The sequence below is a fragment of the Poecilia reticulata genome, chromosome 1, assembly GCF_904066995.2.
Source record: "Poecilia reticulata chromosome 1, P_reticulata-male-v2, whole genome shotgun sequence".
Lineage (NCBI taxonomy): Eukaryota > Metazoa > Chordata > Actinopteri > Cyprinodontiformes > Poeciliidae > Poecilia > Poecilia reticulata.
The window spans coordinates 19,733,856-19,750,880 of record NC_088830.1 but is presented as its reverse complement, the minus strand read 5'-3'; the positions used below and the strand labels follow the sequence as shown (position 1 = coordinate 19,750,880).

Sequence of the window (17,025 nt, the reverse complement as noted above, 5' to 3'; positions counted from 1 at the left end):
GGTTTAACTAATCCACGGTTTGAACTTAAAAATATGTGTGTAGAGTTGCACCAAACAGGCTTTTTTGGTTGGTAGATTTTAATTTCAACAAGTTTGATTGATTTTCTGGTTATAACTCAAAGGAGAAGCAATCTGTCACAGCGTCTTTGATACAGGCAGCATATAAAGCCTCCAGCTTTATATCCAACATCTTATAAAGACATTACAATGTGCTCACTTATGCATCAAAGCATATTTTCCTAACCTTGGTCTATTTTTTGTATTGCATTTGATTGGAGAATGTTTAATTTAGTAAAGTAGAAAAGTATTGTAGTTACTTCTGATTGAAAAAGTGGTTAACTTGATAAAAAATTAATATAGCTTCTTTTTGCTGCCTATGTCTTTATTCTATGTTGTGTGCTTTTATGGTTGTTTCTGTACAGCGACCCATTTGGTGCCACTGATGGCATTACAGCCCCCAGATTGTAAAAACATGTTTTGTCCCATCTTCCAGCAGCTTCTCTTTTGGCTTTGTGCCACTGAACTTTTCCATATAATTCTCACTGCACTTGTAGTGTAAAATATCATTGTTAGCTGGTGTGGCCAGTTAACTTAATAAAGAAATTAATCTACTGTACAGGACTAACTGTATGGACGAGGTCGAATATCCCAAGAGTTTTGCATGAACACTTGTGATTATGCACATGCATGCAAACCTTCCTTTCTTATCATTAGCCGCTAAAACATCACTTATCCATTGAAAACGGGTATCGGAGTGCTGAAGGCAGAAAATTGAATGGCTACGCTTTGCCATAGGGATTTATGACTTACTGGTGAGCCCACTGGTCAGTACACCATGGATGAAAGGTCACATAACATTTAAAACCATTGAGCAGAAGTGAAATAGGGAAGCAAGGCTTGGCTGGAGATTTCCTATTTAAGTTAAAATAAGACAGTGGGAATGTCGGGGGCATATAAATATGTAGTTGAACCTCTTAAAAACAAACAAGCAACCATAATGTTGGGTTTCATCGACTTACCATAGAAATGAGATGAGGCTGTTCACTGGGAGTCTTTGTTTCGGTAAGGTGCTGTTCTGCTGGTTGATGTGCATATCATAGAGTTCACTGCCTTACTGTTCTGACATCTATACAGACTATATGCAGGACTGTAATCTTTGAAAACTTCCTGCATCTGAGAGTTTGTTGCAGGGATGGTGAAGCTTCTGGTTGATAGTAGTGTACATAAATTTGGTTCAGCAGAAAATGCTGATAATATTCTCAGTAAATAGGCTTTCCTAAAGCCAGTTACCAGCTACCAAGGTAAGGCTGCATTTCAGAGACACTGAATTAATTTTTGTTTCGAATTTCAGAACAGCAAAAATGCATATACTTACTAGGCAAAGATGCTTTGACTAAAGACATAATTAAGTTTTAAAATAATTGTATCAAGGGAAAAAGACCTAAAAACCAATGGGACTTTTGTAGAAAAGTATGACCCATTTTCGCCATCCAAGAATAAAAACATTTTTGGCAGTTGTCTTGCTTTCAAAGTTATTTTAACTTAGTCCTAACAGAGAGTTCTTTGATAAGCTCATCCTGTGTAAAGTCATACCACAGCATCTTTATTTAATTTGACTAGGCCACTACATAACATTTACTTATCTATTTTATTTTTATCCATATAGAGGTGGATTTTCTGGTGTGGTTTTTAACATTGTCTTGCCACAAAACCCACGTGTGCTTGCCATAAACGCACAAACTGATGTCTGGACATTCTCCTGAATGTCTGGACATTCTCCTGAATGTCTGGACATTCTCCTGAATGTCTGGACATTCAGGAGAATTTATCTACCACTAAATTCTGGCAGAGAACAGAATTTATGGTTCCACTAATTAGGGAAGGTTAGTCAGATTCTGAAACAACCCAAGACCTTCATACTACTTCCAACTATCTTAGCCGTTGGCATGATGCTGTTTGTTTTATTTTACTTTTTTTTTTTTTTGCTTTCTGTCATTTATAATGTAATTACATCTGATCTTAACTCCTGCAAAGGTTCACCACTGTTCTATTTATTTTTAATTTGTTGATAAAGTTTGTCACTGTTGTTTGCTGTTGACCTAAACCATTGAAATGGCTTTGTAACCATTTCCAGAATGGAAAGTCAAAAATCAAACATTTTGCTATGTGTTACAGTTGACAAAACATTTTGCACTCTAGATGAGACTTAAAAATATCAGGTTTTGAAACGATAATTTAGAGAGACTTGCAATTCAAGATAATTTAATGGATGAAGTCGGATTTTACACTGTTTATGTTCTGAAGTTTGAGTTATGATGATTAAAGTCAAAACTCGATTTAATTCAGTTTCAACCATGAAACTGTTATGTATTATGTCTTTGGTTCGCTGAATCTAATCCCATTTGGAACTGTCCTGGTCTTTCTCCCGCTGTTGCAAGTTAGGATCATTGGTAGGATCATCATATCTAAATGCATGCAGTTTAGTGTGGAAGTTATTTTTAAGTGCAATTCCATTGAAACAATCTGAGATTTATGCTGATTTCACAGATTTTAATCCTAATACAGATTCTGCTGTTGCGAAGGTGGGAGATGTATTTTAGATTGCAACAGCACTCCAGCAGTGCAGATAAATCTTGGAGGTGAATAAAGAAGTTCCAGAACTTTAGGTTGTGGAAAAAGCAATTGAGGAACCTACAGTCAAATTGCGCCTTAAGTGTAACTGAGCTGTTGCTTTATAATTTGCTTTGAAATAATAAGGCGGCACTGTCATGAAGGGAAGGTAATATAAAAAAAAAGACTCATGAATACATTTGCCATGGGAGGTTTTCAAAATCATAATTGACTGTTTGAACAAGAACACTGACGTCTAAAAGGTTATCTTGGTCTCATATCAGCACCACTATTCTTAGATTAGTCAGGACTGAGGACATGCATCATTACAGTCTATATTCCAGGTTAGAAACCCTGAAGTGGTGCAAACTTGACAGGACATAACATTGCTCTTAGTTTTCAGAGTTTAGATTCTTACTTTACTCATATTTTAATAAGTAATTAAATCACGTCATTGAGACACATTGAGGCCTCAGTTCTTATACTAAGTTATTACTGACAGCACTGATTGTAAAAAAACACCTTTTGGCTTTTAACTGACCAATTCTGGTCACCAGCAAATTTCTTGTTTTTTTTTTTTCTTCTTTTTTTTCTAATATTGTTAAAATTCTAAACTTACTTTTGTCAAAAAGCCCTAATCTGGGAGTTTGAGCTATTTTACCCAGGTCAAAGTTAAACTTGGTTATATTCATAATATTTAGATGACATCAAAAATACTTTGTCTCCTAATTTACAAACCACTACACGACATTATAGAAATACATAACACTGAACAATATTCTAACACTTGAATGCATATTATTAAATTTTTTAAATCTCTAGTAAATTAATTACTTGTGGACAAATAATGTGTTTCTGTTATCTAGTTTTTTTTATTAGCTTTGTAAATGTTGAGTTCTACATGGAGGAATGTAAACGTCGTGATCAATGGCATTAATTAAAATGTAATCACCAAAATTGGTGCAATGCTCTGATTAAAGATAAAACAAAGTCACAACCATTTTTATCAATGTTTTTATGTTTCTTTCTCAAGTAACAGTAATGCCTTCTCATGTTTCCCAGGTGACGACTCTGGTGAACACCAGCAACAAGGGACCGTCCAGTAAGAAGAAGGGACGCTCTAAGAAGGCTCATGTTCTGGCAGTATCTGTGGAGCAGGCCACCCAGAACTTTCTTGAAAAGGGTGAGCAGATTGCCAAAGACAGCCAGGATCTCAAGGAAGAGCTCATTGCTGCTGTGGAGGATGTTCGCAAACAAGGTGTGTTGATGTTTTTGCTGCCTAACACTGGAGATATAAACTGTGCTGTAAATAGAGGAGTGCGATCCTGGGAATTTTGGTATCGATTTGATGCTGAGTAACTACAGGGTACTGCAGGAAAAATGACCCAATTTCAACTACTAAATTATAAAACCCTAGAAAAAATAAGTCAATTAAGCTCCGGTTCCTGCTGTCTAGATGTCCTACCCACACATTTCTTTAAGAAAGTCATGCCTGTCGTTGCTACTGATCTGATCCAAATAGTAAACTCATCGCTCTCTTCAGGTGTTTTCCCCCAGTGTCAAACCACTGATAGAAAATAACAATCTGGACAAATCACTACTGCAGAATTACAGGCCGATCTCCAACCTCCCATTCATCAGCAAAATTATTGAAAAAGTTGTTTTTAAACAATTAAATAACTTCCTAACAATAATGAATCGCTTTGACTCCTTCCAGTCTGGTTTTCGTGCTCACCACAGCACGGAGTCGGCCCTTGTAAAAGTGTTCAATGACATCCATATAAATACGGACTGTGGGAGAACCACAGTGCTGGTTCTGTTGGACCTCAGTGCAGCTTTCGACACTGTTGACCACGACATTTTACTAAACCGACTGGAGAATTGGGTTGGACTCTCCGGTTCAGTCCTCCACTGGTTTGAATCTTACATAAAGAAGAGAGATTTCTTTGTTTCAATCGGAAACTTCTCATCAGAGAGGTCAAAGGTCACATGTGGGGTACCCCAAGGTTCAATCCTAGGACCCTTCTTTTCAGTATTTATATGCTCCCACTGGCTAAGGTTATAACAGGACATAGGATTAGCTACCACAATTATGCGGATGATACACAGCTCTACATCACGATGTCACCAGGTGACTCTGAACCCATCCAATCACTGAATAGATGCTTAGAACAGATCAATGTGTGGATGTGCCAAAACTTTCTCCAGCTGAACAGAAACAAAACTGAAGTTATTATCTTTGGACCTAAAGAGGAGCGAACCACAATCAATGCACAGCTTCAGTTATTACAACTAAAAACCAACGATCAGGCCCGAAACCTGGGAGTAGTGATGGACTCTGACCTGAACCTTCAGAGCCACATTAAGACAGTCACAAAGTTGGCCTTCTATCACCTGAAGAACATCTCCAGGATTAGAGGACTTATGTCTCAGCATGATCTAGAGAAACTCATCTATGCGTTTATCTTTAGCCGCATTGATTACTGCAACAGCGTCTTCACAGGCCTGACTAATAAATCAATCAAACAGCTGCAGCTGATCCAGAATGCTGCTGCTCGCATCCTCACTAAAACAAGGAAGATAGAGCACATAACACCAGTTTTAAAGTCCCTACACTGGCTCCCTGTAGCTCAGAGAATAGACTTTAAAATACTGATGTTAGTTTATAAATCACTGAACGGTTTAGCACCACAATGCATTAAAGATCTGTTATTGTTGTACCAACCGTCTAGACCCCTCAGATCTTCTGGTTCTGGTCTGCTCTGCATCCCCAGAACCAGAACCAAACGAGGAGAAGCAGCATTCAGCTTCTATGCACCACAGATTTGGAACAAACTTCCAGAAAACTGTAAAACAGCTGAAACACTGGGTGCCTTTAAATCTCAACTTAAAACCCACCTGTTTAGAGTTGCTTATGGCTAAATTAGGGTTAGAGTGCGGGTTTTGATGTCTTCCGTGTTTTGATGTCTTTAATGTTTTTTATTTCTTTTTATTTCTTTTCTACGTTTTAATGATGTAAAGCCCCCCGGAAAACGTCCCAGTTAAACTACGTTTAACTAAAGTCCTATGGGGTTTAGAGTCTCAGTTGACGGTGTTCAACTAAAAACCTAGAGGTTGGAATCCTTGTCAAACTGTGTTTTTGACTAAAGTCCCTGAGGGTTAGAATCCCAGTTAAACAGCGTTTCACTGAAGTCCTAAAGGGGTGCGGGTTTTAATGTTTTTATCTTTGTTTTTCTTCTCTTTTTAAAAATCTCTTTGTCACTGTTTATTTAATGTCACATGCTGTTTTTATTTTAATTATGTAAAGCACTTTGAATTGCCTTGCTGCTGAAATGTGCTATACAAATAAAATTTGATTGATTGATTGATATGAAACAACTACAATATAACACAATGGAACAAAAAAAGAAATAAAACGATTCCCTTTCTGCCTTCTACTATACACAATTGTTTTTTTTAACCAACTATAATCTGCATGTAATCTAAGTAAGAATATAATTTTCCCTTCATTAGTTAACACAAAAGAGTTTTCATATTCCGTATTAATATTTAAAAACATTATAAACGTATAAAATCCTGCTCTCATACTGAAAATATATGTTCTTGATATTTGACATTTTAATTCTTGCATATGCAATTACATGAACACTGATAACAAATTAAAGTAATTTACTGGACAAATGGGAGAGAAACTGCAAACAAAACTATCAAGCTCATCGTCTCAGAATCAGTCAGATACCAACATTCACCTTGGTATTAATTGTGTTGATATTTAGATGGATATGCCCAGTCCCAGTTCTAAGAGGATACCATCACATTTTGCCTTTAGGCATATAGGAACGCATTTCATTCCTCTAAGCAATATTATTTTTTGCTCTTTAAGAACATCTAAATCTCAAACCTTTTAAAGCATCGTTAAAAGGTGCTTTAAAAGATTTTGACTCGGTTTGAAAGAATGGATAGTCTTTTTTCTAAACATGTAATTTTCAAAATTTTCAAAGTCAGATTTTTTTTTTTTTAAGGAAATAACTGATTAAATAAAACACATTCTCTGGACATGAAGACAAGAGCTTATACAAGAGAAAAAAAATACTGAAGAAGCTATTCATAGAAATTAATATATTATACTGGCTCAGAGCTTATGACTAAAATGAGAAGCACTTGTGACTCGTCGTTCAGTAATGATGTTCCCACTGACATTAATTTGCTGGATCCGGTGAGTAATTGACATAAAATGCTGTTTAGGAAAGATCCTTGAGTGTCAACAAATGTCAGATTACCTCACAAATTTAGAAGGATTTAGGGAGTTGAATTGGCAAGGGCAAACCGAATAGTACCCATTAGTGTTTTTGCTTTACTTGATGCATCCAACCTTGTGAATGTAGTGAATCAAGACCAGGATCTATCATGAATGTTTAAAGTTTCTGCTTAAAACATGTTTCTTTCCTGCCTTTTATTTTTCATTTGGAAAAGAGCTTATTAATACTAACATTTTGCATATAAGCAACATCTCACTTTAGCAGCAACTATGCATGTTCAGTAGGTCTTCCACCATTTGTCCTGTAATGCTAATCTTGAAGAAGAATTTGGACGTTTACATGTTTACTTCTGCTGTTTCCAAATTTTCTCCTCGTTACTTTATATGTTCAAACTAAACTATCTGTTGCTAAATTCTGTCCAGTCCCATCTATGTGTGTTGTCACTTTTGTCTTTTTTGATCCAAGCATTATCAGTTATATTTTTAACCATGTGAAAAATGGGTGTGTGCTGTAGAGAGCACATAGAAAGTATGCTCAACATTTTTTCTTGGCTCTTTTGTTTTTTGAGTCGAGAGCAGATCAGCTAGTCTTAACAAATCACATCTTCTCAAAATGACAGTAAATTCCCTTTTAAGTAAATTATTTTCAAATATTGTAGCTTCTTTTATTATATTGAATTTTCAGCAGTACTTGGCTGCTACTGCAGTTCACTGTTGACTTGTGTGCTGTGACAAACAGGACTTATGCGGTGTTTGCAAGAGAGCCTGTCCTCCAAATGGGAGCACATGCACAGTTAAATCCATACTGAAATGGAACAGACTTTAAATCTGTCAGAGGCACATGACTTAAGTCTTACCAAATTTGTCATGTTGAAATTAAATTACACATTTTGGATCAGAGACAGCACCCAGAAGAATCTAGTAAAATCTAGTTAGATAGTAATAAAGGGCAGACTGATGTAAGCATGCTCTTCAGGTATACACTATACAGCAGATATTTTTTGTACACCGTTTTAGTCCGTACTCAGTGAGATGTTTCTCTGTTGACGACTGACAGAGCCTTAAGAATTTACATCATTATTTGTGTGAGTGCTTGGCATAGTAGTGCTACAGTCAGCACTGTTTCATCACAAGTTCTGAGTTGGAACCGGTGGTTGTTTCTGTTTGGATTAATGGTTGTAAACTAATCATAGTTAAGGTACAGAGTTGGAGTGTCAAGATCATGCCATATTAAAACAGTAAACATTATGAAAGTCTCTTGTGAAAAGGTATGTGTAGTATGTCATTGACTGCCAGCTGCCAATGATGCTAAAGTTAGCATTTGTTCAGAGCTTCCCTTTGCTAGCTAAAGGGCTGTTACCAGTCTTTAGGGTAACACTGATATTAAATGAGGCAATACAATAATTAAGGACATGGTTAAGTAAAAGTAATTATGTAAGAAATAAAATGAATGTTTACTTTTGCTAAATGAATTGTTTAATCTCATTTTCACAAACCCAATGTTGTATCTCGCCTTGTCTCTTGAGTTAGAAGTAGATTTTCATTCTCAGTGTTCTGTCTTCACAAAAGGTGAAACTGACTGCATATCTTACTAGACAGACACTGAACAGTCTACAGATTTACTTCCAGTGCTTTAGTCCATAGAAATGTTGTGAAACTGAAATAAACATTGTAGTGTATTGCTGTGTGCTCTTAACAATTGTAGCTTTGTATGTGAGCTCAATAATTCTGTGCAAAACGACAAAAACGCACACAAATAGACCACATCATGGTACTGCACAGTTAACATAAGCATAATGTTAACAGTTAATACTAACTTATATGTAAATCTATGAGAAACTACTAGCCTGTCTGCTAGCATGCTAACACCAATTCCCTTGAAAGCCAAATACAAGTTATCATGAAAAAATCTGTGTAAATTTTCTCAACTTAACTAAAACTGTTATGATGCACAGTAGAACCACAGACTCGTGATTTCGTCAAGAAACAAACAATCATTTTGCATCGCACAGACCTGTGTGAGCCAGACATCAGCAGGACGACCAGAGCTTTGCTGGAACTTTCTACTTTCACAGATACTACAAAGGGTTGCTAAACATCCCAAATAAGAAATTTAAAGCACACACATCCATACCAGCGCACTCAGTACTCTGTACTCAGTATTTATAGTTGTCCTTTTGTTTTTTTTTTTGTTGCACTGGCACCAGCCCATGTGAGTGAAGGAACAAGCTCCACAATTAATTACTTTAACTTGGGAAGTATAGATTTATAGTGTTTTATCTTGACCCTTGTTGTATTTAACAAAACAAGCAAAAGGCTTTATGGTTTTTAACAGAGAAGAGAATGATTTTAAACATTTTCCTTACAACCATTTATTTATTTGTCAGTCAGTAATGTCTTCCTGCTACACAGAAGTCACCAAAATCCTCTAAACAAGATGTTGTTCAATTGTCAAGTTTCATTGTGCTGAACATGATTGACTTGTTCTCTCCCATCTTGCTGAACTGTGTCACTCTGCTGGGGATCAATTATACCATTGATCTCCTGACTGTATTCAATTAATCTCAAGTAAATAAAAGATTTTCACATACTGTGATGCACCCTAGTGGGATTGATTAAGTGCAGATATAGACAGATTACAAAGTAATCTTGTCAAATAAGCATTTATGATAAAACCATTCAGAACTAAATGGTTTTATTGGAAATCGGAAATGACACAAATCACAATAGTGTCACCTCTACGCTTTGTACAGCAGCTGGTTGGGAATGTCAAGTATCTATTTTAACTCATATGAAGGTGTTTTTTGTTTTCCATTTTTGAACATCTTTTTGTAAAAATCCGTCCTTGGAAACATGTCTTGTTATTAACATACTGTAGTGCTTTTATTATTTGACTTCGGGTCAAGAGTTGTTTTCCTGATCTGCTCCGCCTACGTTAAATAACTTCAGCACATCGATAACTTGAATCACTGCAGTCACAACAGTACTGAGTCAATTTGGCTTCTGTTCAGCTGTTGAAATGAAACCCACAAGTGGACTTAATAAAATAATAACATGCATTCCATATTCAGTTTTCACCTTTAATTACAACCATCTGGTGCTATTTTATTTGACACTGTGCTGCTCGTCTGTTGACTTGATTTGGATTTCTGATGTAAAACGGCATCTTTTTATGGGAGAACTCTAACTTTGTAGGACTTACAGATAAACTTGTGTGATAAACAACAAAGATATAACACTTTTTAGGTGATCTAAAAGATAAAGTAGAAGTTTCTTTCTTGAGTCAACGGCTATTAATTACAATTGGAAAATTAAGTTTTAGCGCAAGTAATGTGTATAAGTCAGGTATGAAAATCTTTTTATTGTGAACCACTTCTGTTATGTGCCATACTCACACTCGTACCCATATGATTCACTGAGACCATGTAAATCCAACTGACTTTAAATAATAGAAATATTAAGGTGATTTTAGTGGGCAAACACATGCTGGCACAAATAAATGGTGCTTTCTCCTCTGCTTACCTCACTTTTTACTCAATCCATGTGTGCAGGAGAAACGATGCGCATAGCCTCATCTGAGTTTGCTGATGACCCTTGCTCTTCTGTGAAACGTGGCACCATGGTGAGGGCTGCTCGCGCCTTGCTGTCTGCTGTCACCCGCCTGCTCATCCTTGCTGACATGGCTGATGTCATGAGGCTGCTGGCCCACCTTAAGATTGTAAGTGCAACTAGTCCTGTGTGATGTAAATACATCTTAAATGGAGCTTCAGTGACCAGCTCGGTGGTCAGAGTAATAATTACTTTGGTTATGCTGTGTTTAAACATGTTATGTAAAATCTTTTATATCATGTCAGGCTGTCAAAAACATACCTGGAGTGTTGCATTGAATCTTTCATGCATGTTTGAAGAATCCTTGAATCTCCTGGAGCAGCTGTTTGGGGGAGTCTGAGCACCTGCTCACACAAAGCAATTTCTTAAAGCTTCTCTTTGGAGCTACAGTCTCCAGCTGAGTTTCCACCTCAAGAGCACCCCTCTGCCCACAATGCCCCCTTGGCTCCACCAGACTAGAGGCAGCAGCAATTAGCCACCAACTGATGGAACTGCTGAGGTTATAATACAAACTTCTTCTAAGTCCAGCACTTTTAGGAATGGTTGTAAATGACATAATGGGAAGCATTGTTGTGAAGACATAATAAAGGCGGAGTGTCAGAAAGAGTTGGAGCTACTTAAAGAGACTATGACCAATATCCGAGGCGTCAAATTGCATTAAATTTCTTTTAAGGGATGCCTAATATATATGTATACAGCATTTTTTTAATATCAAATGAAGGCAATACTGTTACTTGATTGTGCTATAAAGTGGAATTATATGCCTGGAAAATACAAAATGGCACCCTTTTAAAATTGCAATTAGAATTGCATCCCAAGTGAATAAAAAAACAGAGAACCTTTGCTGAGGTGTGGTTTTACCATCATATGCATGTTTTATGAGATAATGAGTTCCTTTGCTGAAAGAGGCACAGACACACACACACACACACACACACATGCAATATATACATATATTGGCTTTTATCACCAAGTCACACATATTAGCATATAAATGAGACATGGAGGAGAATCTTGAAAAGAGACATCACCATAAATGCCCTGGCGTAATGAACTACACTCACTGTAATCAGTTAAAAAACTTGGTCATTTATTATTACACTAGCTCGGGGCTTGATGGGAGAAATAAACGTATAATATTTAAAATGCCAATATGTTTGTGATGTAAAGCGCTCATCCCTGCAGACGTCTTCAGTCATCCAGTTTATCATTTGCACAAATGAGCACTAATTGTTCTTTCTTTCTGCTTCATTCTTTGGGTTCACAGAGTTGATGTAAGTCAAGAGATAATCGTGCAAAGGCAATAGATGAATAGCTCATTTGTAGGGAACAGCAGCAAGTTAGAGGTATTGACCCGCCATTCAAGTTTCTCAGATCTTGACACAATTGATATGTGCCAGATGAATTTTCCACTCTGCGGAAGCCTCACTGCGACTTTAAGAATCTGCTTTTCGTCTATGTGGCACAGACACTCCGCTGTTCAGAGAACTAGTGAAGTTCAAGCTGACGTGGGTCAGGAATGTTTCAGCTGCAAAATAGTGACCAATACTATTAAGCACGTGGTCATGATATTCTGCCTGATTGATTTAGGGTACATAGAACATATGTTGAAGAAACTGAAATGTTACTATGTGGGCTTTATGGAAAATGCTAGTGGAAAACTGCACATTCCCTTGAACACACTACGCTCATGGTGAAATAAAGTGGTGGCAGCATCATGCTGTAGGAATGTTTTTCTTAAACGGGTACTTGGAAGCTGGTTAATTTTTATGGGAAGACCAAAGTACGGGGCAATCTTGGAAGAAAAATTGCCCTGCAAAGTAAAATATGTATTCAGGTTTTGACTTCTGAGACTTTGAAAAATGTTGAGTGTGAGTGTTTGCTTGTGTATTTGACAGGTTGAAGAGGCTCTGGAGGGAGTAAAGAATGCTACCAATGAGCAGGACCTGGCAAACCGCTTCAAAGAGTTTGGAAAAGAGATGGTGAAACTTAACTATGTGGCGGCTCGGAGACAGCAGGTAACTGTCATGCTGTCTTTAAAAAAAATCAGGAAAATAAACTAGGAATGAAGACAATCCAATAAGTATTCTTTCCCAACTTTTCTATCCTGTCAAGCCTTTTGTTTAATACTTTTCAGAAATTGCTTATGTAGTTGGATAAAATATGGTGTACAAGCTTAATTTTCTGCTTTTGAATGAAGCATTTTAATGGATTTAGTCAAGGATTCTGACAGAATCATGGTGGAAAGTGAAGAAAAATTTGTACACAGTGTCATAAGATTCAGATAGAGACTATTCAAAGTGAAAATGAATCTGTTGAGTTTGAAAATAACGTCTTCAAAGTTTTTCAAAAACTAGGTGACTAGTCTGGCTATACGTTTTTAGACCTTTTTTTTCCTCGCAAAGGTCAGCCACCATGCTGCCAACTTTATCCAGAGCAAAGCCCCAAATTGCATCCATTCCAGCTTCACAGCTGCCAATCTGCTGACACTGCTTCAGCTTTATGTGTTTGGAATAAAACCAGTTCTTCGAATGGGACAGGAATTTGTTTCCTTCTTAGAAAAGATTGGAACCATTGCATTCATGTTTTCTCTCAGCATTGCCGACATTCTTTTCCAACCTATTTAAAGACTTTTTAGCTTTTTTTTCTTATAACATTGTCTGTTTGTTTTTTTGCATATATTTTTGTGCAAAATATGGATACTCTATTCGGGTAGTGCTCACCTGAGAACTTTTGTCTCCTCCTAAGGAGCTGAAGGACCCTCAGTGTCGGGATGAGATGGCAGCTGCTCGTGGCGCTCTTAAGAAAAACGCCACCATGCTGTACACGGCCTCTCAGGCCTTCCTGCGCCACCCAGACGTGGCTGCCACACGTGCCAACCGAGACTACGTGTTTAAGCAGGTCCAGGAGGCCATCGGAGGCATTTCCAGTGCTGCCCAGGCCACTTCACCAACCGACGAGAAGCACGGCCACGCTGGCATCGGAGAACTGGCTGCTGCCCTCAATGAGTTTGATGTAAGTCACTCTGTTTTCTCTATTTTTGATTGAAAATACTGCAGTTGGTTCAGGTGGATTTGGCCTTTGCTAAGTTGACCATAATCCTTACGTAACTGAAAAATCTTCAGCGGGTTTGAAACTCACTATGGAAGCATCAGCATCACTCTCATCTTCAATTCTGCATGACATCCTCTACAAGAAATGAATGATGTAATCTGAAATTTTCAGTGTATTTAATTTCTTACCACATATAACCAATTTTTAAGTGAATGATTATATTTGCCCTGCTTTAGTACTTTTTAATAAGTCAAATTTTCTGCTCAACTGAACTTTTCCAAATATAATTCTCTGCTGCCCTCTGGTGGTTGCTTAAGGACAGTGAGACTGGCTGTACCCTATAATCTAAGCAGATATTGTATTTTTGTTTGTTTAGATTCAATTTGGCTTATTCTGTATTTATATATATATATATATATATATATATATATATATATATACACTTTGAAGTTGAAAAAGCTAGGACATGAACAAAAAAAGATTTAGATGCTGTCAAATTATAGCTTGCAAGCCCGTCCAATCCATTTCCCCTCAAAAAAATTAATGCGTCATGTTTCTCATTTATAAATAGGATGTTTGGTAATCTACCGGTTTAACTGCTAATAGGGAGAAGTCTTTTGTAGAGAGAGATTTATCAGACTTGTCTAACACATTTTCAAACAAGTACTGCACATTTTCAATGATTGTCGTTCTATGAAGCTCTTACCTCAGAAGGAACCCTCTGCCCCAGTCTGAAGACTGTTGAAAAATGGAGAATAAATTGAACAATTTTAGTCTCATCTTACCAGAGCATAGTTTCCCATGTTTGCTGGATCCACTACATGACTTCTATTTCTCTTTTATTTTATTTTTTACAATGACTTTCTTCTTGCTCTTCTTAGACGCTCTTTAACTTGAGTGCTTTATCTTAACTTAATGTATAAAATCCCAATAAATCCACTAACGTATAGAATAGAATATGCTTTTTCTATTTACAAGCTAGTTGACAAGCTGCTCCATCCAAGGCGTTAAATATTATTAAATACAAATATAGCCATAGACGATATAAAATGTATATAAAAAAAATTATGACCATGGTAAATACAACATGGAAATATGTTAATCTATAAATGAGTTCAGAGAAAACTTTTGATTTTAGTCACTCAGAGTTACGCATTGTAAACTCATGCATTTTGGTATAATGAGTCTCTAATGTGACAAAATAAGAAAATGTTCAAATTGCTTCAATACTATTGCAAGACATTATAGCAAATTAAGTTCTAGTCACATGGTGAAGCAGTTGGTAAAGAAAAAAAACAGCTCAAAATGTTTTACTGTCAACTTTGTGGTTTTAAAGTTGACCAGGGATATTTTGTTTTTCTTTCCTTTTTTTTTTAAACAGTCTGTTTTAGATGCTGTTTATGACATCATGTAGTAAAAACTAAAACTCACTGAGGAGAATTTTCTTTTAATGTGCTGCAAAAGGGCTGATATTTCCCTCAGCGGACTTTGACCATGAAACATGAGGCTTATTGAATTCTTGATAAGTTATACTCTCTAACGGTATTTTTTATCAGTTGCTTTCACGCTATAGTTTTAGAAAGCAAAGCTGTGGGCCTAAAGCTATGGACACAGTACATTGCTTCACAGGCTTCACAGATTTTGAAATGACTATTTCACACGTAAAATACTGGTTTTAAGTAGTTTTTATGTTTCTTGACTGAAAGACTTAGGATCTCACTCGTACCAACTTTGCCTGTGGCAGGACCAAAGACTACAGTACTTATCAAACTAACCTGACGCGTCAACCGTGTGGTATTCTTGATTCTCATACGTCAGTTATTTAAGCTAGACCCCGAAGAAACCACTTTATTTTAAGAGTTGCTGAAAATTAGAACATTTTTACTTCTGAAAATCTTACTAGTTATTTGATGCTCATAATGTTGAAGATACAATAACATAAAAAATGTTTCTAAAAAAGAGAGAAAAAAACAACAGATCACAATTGACGTTATCCCATCTCACTAACAGATTACTGGGCCGACTCTCCCGTCTGACTGCCCCCAACTAGTGCAGACTGACTCAGTTTTTTCCCAAAGGAAATTGGGGGGTAAAATGAGGCAAATAATTGTGTAGTGTGAGTCTAACTTAAAACACTGAAAAACTATTTTGTTCCTGTTGCCTATTTATTTTCTAGACAATTCCTTGCAAGTTTGGTGTAGTTTATATTGTTAACTGTTAGTTGCACGAAGGTTTGACCTTTAGAGACATTACAGATTTCATGATTAGGCAGCACTGTAGAAGCAAATAAGTGGCATGTTTTATCATATAGGATTTTGGGGGTTTTTTCTGTTCATTTTTGATTAGCTACATAAATGTGTTAATACCACCCACTTAATGAAAATAATACCAATTCATTCTTTTGACATTTGTACCTTCGTTTCATATCTACAACTTGCCTTTTTATCTCCTCCTACGTCAATTTTCTATCTCCAAACTATTTCATAATTCCATATATAAATCATTGTACGTTTTTCAGTTTTGTTTTAGCATAAAATTACACAAATATGGCTAGAAATTGACATAAAAATAATAAAATCTCACTTCAAATTAAATCTAATTGTGCTTTTTTTTTTGCTTTTTTTTTTACTTTACATTTCTTTCCCTTCCCATTTATTTTGGTTCTAACCCCTTTTTTAGCTCAGTGATTCTTACACAGTATGACAGATCATGACCACTGGTCAAGCTCAGTTAACTCTAAGTAACCTTACACTTGAGTTCAAGTAGATGGCACCGGGATGGCACCATTGCTTACCTGAAAAGTTTAGCATTGAAGAACAAAGGTTAAAAAAAAGCAAAGATGACAAATAATTTCCAAGAAAAGTTTTAATTTGTATCTAATGATTAGGTTAAAACATTTAATCTAATTCTCATCTAAAAAGGTTTGTACTAAAACACACATTAGAGTTTCAGTTTGTTTGTTTTGTGCTGTTGGAATCTAAAGTTATGATAAATGTTTGAGCTTCAGTTTCACTGGGGTGGATAAAGGCAGCCATTGTTTTCTTTTGTCAGATTAGGTTGTGGACTTGGCACTTTATTATTTCTGCTGTTCTACAGTTTCACATCTTCCTCGCTTTCTATCTTATTTTTAGTAGGATTTACTTCACATTGATGCAGATTTCCCATTCTTTTTCAATTAAAAAAAGTCCCAATAGGATTTGTAGAAATGATAAAAGTGCAGTTTTTAGCATTTTGTGCATGTTGTTTATGAAAATAGTCAAATATATAGTCAACGAACGTATTTACTTAATTAAAACAGCCTTCTGCTTGATCTCACTACTTCTAAGAAAAGTTTATGCAGTCACATTCTCACAGATGAAAGTCCTATAGCTGTGACATCAAATCTTTAGAAGACAGTGTAAATATAAGGTACAAAAACTTAAATGTAAAGATAATATTTTCTTTAAAACTAGTGTTGCTAGTTTAAATAAAGTGAGTGACATCTTGTGGTACTG

General features: G+C 36.3%; 1 protein-coding gene across 3 annotated transcripts in view; it reads left to right on the top strand.

Annotated features, from left to right (window-relative positions):
* Positions 1–17,025, top strand: part of ctnna2 (catenin (cadherin-associated protein), alpha 2) — a 322,747-nt gene that overhangs the window by 25,254 nt on the left and 280,468 nt on the right. For all 3 annotated transcript variants that reach the window (XM_008413693.3, XM_008413702.3, XM_008413718.3), the window contains exons 3-6: positions 3,673–3,868; positions 10,420–10,586; positions 12,376–12,495; positions 13,226–13,492. In XM_008413693.3, coding sequence (XP_008411915.1) covers positions 3,673–3,868; positions 10,420–10,586; positions 12,376–12,495; positions 13,226–13,492 — 750 coding nt within the window. The remainder of the gene's footprint in view (positions 1–3,672; positions 3,869–10,419; positions 10,587–12,375; positions 12,496–13,225; positions 13,493–17,025) is intronic.